Source organism: Sceloporus undulatus, chromosome 2 (genome assembly GCF_019175285.1).
Source record: "Sceloporus undulatus isolate JIND9_A2432 ecotype Alabama chromosome 2, SceUnd_v1.1, whole genome shotgun sequence".
Classification (NCBI taxonomy): Eukaryota; Metazoa; Chordata; class Lepidosauria; order Squamata; family Phrynosomatidae; genus Sceloporus; species Sceloporus undulatus.
This window is the reverse complement of record NC_056523.1, coordinates 1,876,307-1,884,774: the sequence shown is the minus strand read 5'-3', so window position 1 is coordinate 1,884,774 and position 8,468 is coordinate 1,876,307. Positions and strand designations below refer to the sequence as shown.

The following is an 8,468-nucleotide window of genomic DNA, read 5'->3' as shown; positions in this document are numbered from 1 at the left end:
GTGAGGCCAAACTCAGGTTTCCGCTCCCCTCCTTGCAAAGGCAGAGAGAAGTTTCACATGTAACTCCTTGCAAACATGTTGTTTTCCACAGCTGTGGAAGTGGCTCCTGTAACTCCTTGCAAAGATGGTGGTGGAAATCAGAAACACAACTGTGTTAGTCTGGATGAATATACAAAGGGATCTTGCAGCACCTTTGAGACTCATTGAGAGATAGTCAGTAGTGTAAGCTTTCATATATTTAAGTCTGCTTCAAAATCCAGGAGATCTTTCTTCCTCAGTGCAAATACACAGAAACTTCCCCAAAGGAGACCAGGTACTGAAAGGAAAAAGCAACAACCCTTCTGTCATTTGAAATCATCTCTGAATTGTTTTCGTACAAACTGAGAAGTACAGTCAGTCCTACATTTGTGGCTTTGATTATTTGAGCAATTAGAATCATAGAATCATAGAAAAGTTCAAATCTCAGTCTTAGAGGAAGGCAAGAGCAAACCCTCTCTAAATAAATATTGCCAAGAAAACTCCATAAGAGATCCCCCGTCAGTCAGAAATGACTTGAAGGCACATAGTAGCAACCATTAAGTAGGCACCTGTAGATTTTATTTTTAAAAATCATTTTTATTGAATAAAAAGTACTTGACATATAAAAAATAAGTAACCCAGTTAACACAAATATACTACACATTGCAAACTACAGACTACAGCTAGCAAAGAACAAAAGAAAATGACTTCCAACTATCTTTCCTGCAGGTACATTTAGCCTTTAAATTCAACCCCTCACTCTCTTACCCAATTATTACATTTTCTTTAGAGATTTGTTCATTTAACTCATATTAGTTAATAAAACCAACAAACATGAGACCACCCTTTATTTTTTCAAAAAGTCAACAATTTCCATTCTTTCAAAAAACCTTGATAATGAAATTTCTTTAATGAAAATAGATCATTTATCCATCTCCGCGAAGTCCTTCAGTTTTGATAGTCAATCTTCTTTACTAGGAGCTCTCTTCTGTTTATGAGCGCATACAGGTTGAATCTCCCTTATCCAAAATTATACACATAGCCTGATGGCAAGTTTATACACAATATTTTGTGCATGAAATAAAGTTTATGTACACCGAAGCATCAGAAAGCAAAGGTATCATGATCTCAGCAAACAATGTGAACCATTTTGGACTTTGGGGTGTTTCAGATTTTGGAATTTCAGATAAGGGCAATGCAACCTGTAATATTTTTGAAGATGCTACCACACACCTGCAAATTTTAGAGCATCTCCCTCAGCTATAACCACTTTAGTTCGGCACCTTCAAAACACGAGACACCTTGGCCCAATGTGGGAGCAGTCCAGGACTCACCGATAAGTTCTATAGTTTTGCACATTCAATTGTGACCTTGTTAGCATTTTGCCCCTCTGGAGGCTGAGCCAGGTGGGCATTTACTCAGAGCATCACTAGAGGGGTGCACAAGGAAGGCACTGGGTGGCACCTCAGAGCACACCTGCACCATTTGCCAGTAGGTAAGGGCCAAAATTATAATAGGCTAAACTTCTTCAGGCTGCAGATAGGTTTTACTTAAATATTAATATTTATTATATTAATTAATGTTAATTACAACCTCCTCTGCCAGCCCTCTCTTCAGGAGAAAGCTGAGTGGCAGATGAGCTTTGCCAGTCCTCCTCCTCCTCCACCTGGACCTCTCCTCAGGAGAAGGCCAAGCGACAGAGGAGCCTTGAGGGTCAAATGTTCGCCCCTCTTCTTTCTCTGCTGCTCAGCCTTCTCAGGAGAAAGCTGGGCAGCCTTGCAGGGTAAGCATTTGCCCATCTTCCTTGGGAGAAAGCCAAGTAATGGAGGAGGCTTGCAGGGCAGAGTGCTTGCCTGTCGTCCTCCTCCTCCTCCTTGGGAGAAAGCCAGGCAGCAGAGAAGCCATGAGAGGCAAGCATTTTCCCGTCCTCCTCCTCCACCACCCAGCCTTCTCCCCAAGAGAAAGCTGAGCAGTGGAAGAGCCTTGCAGGGCCAGTGTTCACCTGCCCTCCTCCCCCTCCTCTGGCCAGCCTTCTCCTCAAGAGAAAGTCAGATGGTGGAGGAGCCTTGCAGGGCAAGTATTTACCCTTCCTTCTCCTCCTCCACATGGCCCTCTCCTCTGAGGACTAGTGGTGGAGCCTTTAAGTTGTTCCCCATCCTCATGGGCTGCCTGAAATCCTGTCAGGCCACATGCAGCCCTCAGGCCATATGTTGTGCAGGTCTGCCTCAGAGAGTGGTGAGACGTTTGTTTCTTTCTATCCCAGGACAATCCTCCTGGCTGCCCACCTCTTGCCAATCAGGGTGCCTCTGTCACCCATCAGGTGCAAACACTGGTAGGGTTGGAGTGTTGCTTGTGCCCAGTAGCTCCTTCTGGGTCTGGTATGGCTGCTGAGTGAGCAGGAACAGCCGTTGGCGCTCTTTCTTGCCTGCCTAGCAGCAGCACCAGACCCAAAATGGGCTTCCAGGTGGCAGCAGGACCACACACCCCATTAGCAGCTGCTGATCGGTGTGTGGTGCTTTCTGGATCTGGTGCAACTGTTGTGTAAACAGTCGCAACAGACCCTGAATGGGCTGCCATACATACCATGCCATATTATGGCAGCCACCTGGCTTGTGGTGGAGGCTGGCTCAGAGGTGTGCCAACTAGACAGGAATGACGTAGAACAGGGGTAGGCAACCTGTGGCCCGCGGGCAGGATGCGGCCCAGCGAGGCCTTGGGACCGGCCCCAGCCCGGTCCTGCCGCCGATTGCCGCCGGGGCCTTTGGCCTCTCACGCGAGGGACATGGTGGGGCAATTGTCTATAGAAGCCTCAGAAACATGCATTTATATTAACATTTTTTTAAAAATCAGCAATTTTTTTCACGTGTCCTCCATTTTTTATAAAAGTGTCCTCCATTTGAAAATTTTGTCCTACATTTGTCCCATTTTGTTTGTTTATTTAATTTTTTAAAAATTATTTAATTATTTATTTTTTGGCTTCGGCCCCCCAGTTGTCTGAGGGACAGCAACCCGGTCCCCAGCTCAAAAAGATTGCCTACCCCTGACGTAGAATCATAGAGTTGGAAGAGACCATAAGGGTCTTCACGTCCAACCCTTGACATGGAGGAATACTCAGTGCACATCCACACTAGCGGTGCCACTGGGCTTACCACCGGTGTGTGAGAGAGAGAGGGTGTGAGAGAGAACACACTTTTTCATCTCATAGAGCCTTGTGCTATTTTGAAGGGGATTTATGTGATTATCTGTGCTCCTGAGAATGGGGGTGATGGGAGACATAAAACCTGGAGATCACAACATGCAACTCAGTGAATTATAAAGTTGGAAGGAGCTTCCAGGGGTTATTGAGTCAAACGCCACCTCAACCATGCAGGCACTTTTTTTTAATCAAGCGATTAGAAAGCTGGGACAAAATGAATTGCTACAAGGAGGAATATAAGGCACTACACTTGGGCAGCAAAAATGAATTGTACAAATATAGGATGGGGGACACCTGGTTTAACAACAGTACATGTTGAAGGGATCTAGAAGTCTTAGCAGATCACAAGCTGAACATGAGGCAAGAGTGTGATGCAGCAGGTAAAAAAAAGCAATATGACCGTAGGCTGCATCTATGAGGGTACAGTGTCTAGATTGAGGGAAGTAATAGTACCACTCTGTTCTGCTTTGGGAGACCTCACCTATGTCCAGTTCTGGGCATCACACTTCAAAAAGGATATAGACAAGCTGGAGCGTGTCCAGAGGAGGGTGACCAAAATGGTGAAAGGTCTGAAAAGCATGTCCTATGAGGAAAAAACTTAGGAGGCTGGGGATGTTTAGCCTGGAGAAGAGAAGGTTATGAGGTGAGATGATAGATTTGAAGGGGTGAGGATGGAGCAAGCTTGTACTCTGCTGCTCCAGACATTCAAACATGGAGCAATGGATTCAAACTACAGGAAAGGAGATTCTACTTCAACATAAGGAAGAATATGTAGATGGTGCAAGCTGTTTGGCAGTGACAAATGTTGCCTTGGAGAGTGGTCTTCTTCTTTGGAGGCTCTTAAGCAGAGGCTGGATGGCCATCTGTTGGGAGTGCTTGGATTCCTGCATGGCAGACCCAGGTTGGACTCTAGGGCCTTTGAGATCTATTTTCCAAATCTGTGATTCTATGAAAACCTACAGTTCTAAAATCCTTCTGGAATAAAAGAGAAGTCTTTGCCTATGGTAACAGAAAATGAATGGGTTTGTGCCTGATTAAAGGAGATGGATGATGACTGGTTAAGTTTAACATGGTATGGCAAGCCTATAGGGTGTCCAGACAGTCCAGGTACTGTATTGCCGTTGAGCTGTGGGGGGAAAAAGACAAATAAATGAAAGTTTTGTGTGCATTGTTTCCACATATACCCTTGGAGCCGACCCAACCTCACCCAAGTTTTTGATCCAGGTCAGTGACTACTACACTTGATCCGCTTTGGCAAGCTCCAGGCTCGCTCCTTCTCCTCACGCTTACCTAGTGCTTTGAATATTCATTACTTCGGATCTTTTTTTTCTAGCAGACTACAGTATATACTCATGTATAAGTCTAGTAATGTGTGGCCCCCCCACATTTTCTGAGGTTGGGGGAACAGGCCCACCCATTGAAGTGGGAAAATCACAAATAAAAACACTATTTTTTTTAACATGAGAGAACATCTCTCTAGCAATTTCTAGGTCCTCCAGGGCAACTCTATGATGAACATCTGCCAGAACATGACCATAGAATTGCACTGGAGGACCTACAAATGCCTAGAGAAGTGTTCTCTCCAGGAATCTCTGGGTCTTTTAGTAAGACTTTTGGTGGAAGCTGAACATGCTGGAGGACCCTGAGATTCCTTGAAAGAACATATTTTAATCAAATCCATGAATAATAAAATCTGCAAAAGTCAAAGCCATAAATGCGGATGGCTGATTGTAATTTATTTCGTCTGTGGGTTTATGTTTTTAACTGTGTTTTCTATTTAACATCCTGTACCCTGTCCCAAGCCTTGAGGAGAGGCATAAAAGAACTAACATTATCATCATCATCATTCCTCATCTGTTGCCAAGTTCTTGTCTAGGTAATTAAGATTAGAGAGAAGGAAACTCCCCAGGCTGACCAGAGTATCTAAAAAAAAATTTCAATGTGTATGCCAGTTTTATTGTGATAACAGAATGTTAAGCTGTACCTTATTTAATACTGTACAGTTTTTTTGTCATTTGCATTAATGGGACTATGGACTGTGACAATGCTGTTACATGCACCATTATCTTACACAATCCTGGCGTTGGAATGGCAGGTACCACTACCCCCTCTCCTGCAACATGACCCTAGACATTGCTCTGTGTCCAAAAGCAAGTATCATACCTACCCAAACCAGCCTCAGCAGTGTTTCCCATCACTCACATTCGGTGTCTACCAAGGCAAACTCTACTTCAGTGTCCTCCTCCTCCTCATCTCCAAGGCTCTTTGATCTATCTTCTGCAGTGTCCATCTCAGGGGGAGGTGATAGATTTGTGCTGGGGATCCAACTTCTATTGGCCTGGATGAATGCCATTCTACAGACATTTTCTGGAGTGAGTCTGGTGCGCAGCTTGGTGACAATATTCTCAGTGGTCGAGAAAACACGTTCACTGGGAACACTAGTTGGTGGGCAAGAAAGCAACCAAATTGCCGTTCTAGCTAATGAAGGCCAAATGTTGAGCTTCTGCTCCCAATATGATAGAGACTTAGTGTCTGGATTCATGTAGTGCTTGGGGAGCATCTCCTGGAGATATGCCTCCAGTTCAAGGTGAACTGGGCAGTTAGCCTCAGAGTCAGAAGTTCCTTGCAGATATCTGGCTGTTTGGTTTGGAACAAGCCCTTGTGAAAACATAATGCGCATATAATTTGGTTGACGCAACACAGAATTCCCACTGGAAGGGCTGATGGTTGGCCTTGCCACCTCTGCGATTTGTTGCTGCTGTGACAAAACAGGATCCATGCTCCTCTTGTCAGTATCAATGCTTGCATGAGAAGTTTCTTGAGATCTGTTAAGTTTTCTGTAGAATTGCAGCCCACACTGCAGTATGTAGTCCTCAACGTCTTTGAGCTGAATGTCCGTGGAGGAGGAGAGGGCACCTGGACGGAGTTTCGCTATGGTGCTGTCCCTGTACAACAGCTCCAGGATGCTAGCTGCATAGAATTTCTTGTCCTTCTTGATTCCTGAGATGTGCCTACTTGACCGCAATGCTTGCAGCAGGTTCTGCGCAAAGACAATGGCAGGGCTGTCACTATGAGTTCTTTGGCTTTGCGCACGGTCCAAAAACTCCTCCAAGGAGTGCTCCATGATGGCAACAGATGGCAGGACTTGGCCAATGGTTGCATCTTCTGCACTGAGGACAGCGGTGGTTTCATCGAAAATCACCAAGATATCCACTAATCCTTGCATCACATCCCACTGCTCAGGATTCACATACAGGTTGAGTGCCGTGTGGTCAAGTAGGTACTCCATGACAACTCTCTTCTGCTCCACCAAGCGCTGAAGCATGTACAGAGTGTTGTTCCACTTCCTTGGTGCATCAAACATAAACCTGTGCTCTGAGAGCCCATGCTTCACTTGCAGGCGATGGATAGCTTCACTGGCAGCTCGGGAAGTTTTGAAATGATGGCAAATGCGGCGAGCGAGGTCAACCACCTTCTTTAATCCTGCATTTGCGTCATCCTTCAGGGCATTCCTGACAAGAAAGCTGATGCAGTGCGCCATGCATGGAATGTGGCTAACCGATCTTTGGTGTGCATATCTAAGGAAGCTGGAGCCACTGTAGGTGACCAGACATCCCAGTTCAAGTTTCTGGGGAGCAAGCCATTCCTGTACAACAGCCTGCAGTTTGTTGTCTATATTTGTGGCGCTGTGTGTCTCAGAGAAATGGGTCAACATGAGTGTGGCAGCCCGTCTTACTAATGTTCTCTTCCTGCGTGCCACACAGTGGGCTGTTACACATAGGTATGATTTACTCTGACTGCTTGTCCAGCAGTGACTGGTGAAGTGGACAACGCCAGCCACAGCACATGTAAAGTCTTTCCTTATCTCTGTCCGGATGTCTGTCTCGAGTGCAGGAAAGGCTGTCTGAATGAGATACTGTCTACCAGGTACCTCCCAACGGGGACACAGCTTGCGCACAAATTCCAGGAACGCCTCATCTTCTACAATAGAGAAGGGCACCATAGATATAGCTATATACTTAGCCAGGGCCTGGGTGCAGCGCAGGGCAGTACTGCTGTTGGGGCTTAAACCTGGCGCAATCATGAGGGACTCCCCAATCGGCAACTGTTTTTCAACAGCAAGATTTGTGGGCCTGGGTTCAGTAGCAGTTGGCACCTGACCTCCCATTCCACAATAGCTGAATGTGGACTGCAAAGAACCCAAGAGGGGACTGGTGACTGGTGGTCTCTCTGGGCCCATTTTCCTCTGGGCATTATAGAGAACAGGGTGCCGATGTTCGAGATGTCTTATCATGGAGCTCGTCCCCAAGCGCTTGCACCCTCCAGGCTTTCCAACTTTCACTTGAGCGTGGCAGTACCTGCAGATTGTCACGTGTGGGTTATCTGCAATGCGGTCAAAGTGGTCCCACACAAAAGAGTGGCGTCTGCCTGTGGCAGTAGATTTCGAATGCCCTTCAGTTGGTTCCTGTCCGGCCAGGGGTGCTGGCATTAATTCCATGAATGGATGGCTTGGCATGCTTGCCGGATGCATAACCCCTGAAAGCCTCCATTCGTCTGCTGGTTCTTCTGGACAATTACCAATGATTTTTGGGGGAATATTACTTACTTTGGTAGTGGGCACTATGGGGCTGGTGTCATGATCTACAAGAATATGGTCCTGCTCTTGGTCCTGTCTCCGAAAATGTGCATGCGAGTCAAAAGGAACTGCTCCTGTTTTGTTTTGTATTGCATAGCGGGAGTCTTGATCCGAGAAGGGGATGCCACCATTGTAAATTTTTCCCTGGGATTCCAGCTGCAATAGATTTCGGCACTCCAACACTGCCACAGAGGACTCTGGAAAATTGGCATTATATCCATTGGAGCACCAGCCAGATTCACTGACAGGGCCAAATTGCCAAGCAGCTTCTTCTGCGTTGTATTGCAGTTTACAGTCAGGTAGACCTTCGCTTTGTGCCTTGCGCTTCTTTCTGGCTTTAGCAGCTGAAGATAAGGAGGCGGCAGCACCGGTTTCTTTGCTAGCATCTGGTTTTGCAGACACAGCTGAACGATTTGAAAAAGGCTTCCTACAAACAGATGGATTTGGCCGAATGCTTTCTGCAGACAGGTAGACCGATGTAAGACTATGTGTCCCAGCATAGGCCATTGCAGGGCTTTTTTTCCTTGTTGGAGAGCAGGGCACAGAGGGCGGTAGAGGGTACACTGTGGGAAAATATGATAAAGAGAAGAAGGAAAAGGTTAGATTGGTGATGGTGGT

At 46.1% G+C, this 8,468-nt stretch overlaps 1 protein-coding gene and 1 long non-coding RNA gene across 7 annotated transcripts in view; one reads left to right on the top strand and one right to left on the bottom strand.

Annotated features, from left to right (window-relative positions):
• LOC121923068 overlaps window positions 1-8,468 on the top strand; it is a 35,127-nt gene that overhangs the window by 17,641 nt on the left and 9,018 nt on the right. The window lies entirely within an intron of this gene.
• The window catches only part of LOC121922948 (zinc finger BED domain-containing protein 4-like), a 152,303-nt gene continuing 143,937 nt past the window's right edge, over window positions 103-8,468 (bottom strand). For 5 of the 6 annotated variants that reach the window (XM_042452909.1, XM_042452910.1, XM_042452913.1 and 2 more), the window contains 2 exons: window positions 5,382-8,413; window positions 3,862-4,340 (listed from right to left, as the gene is read on the bottom strand). In XM_042452909.1, the coding sequence (XP_042308843.1) occupies window positions 5,409-8,413 (3,005 nt within the window). In that variant the 3' untranslated portion in view covers window positions 3,862-4,340; window positions 5,382-5,408. Of the gene's footprint in view, window positions 317-3,861; window positions 4,341-5,381; window positions 8,414-8,468 lie in introns of those variants that run through there. The other variant, XM_042452912.1, reaches the window with a different exon arrangement.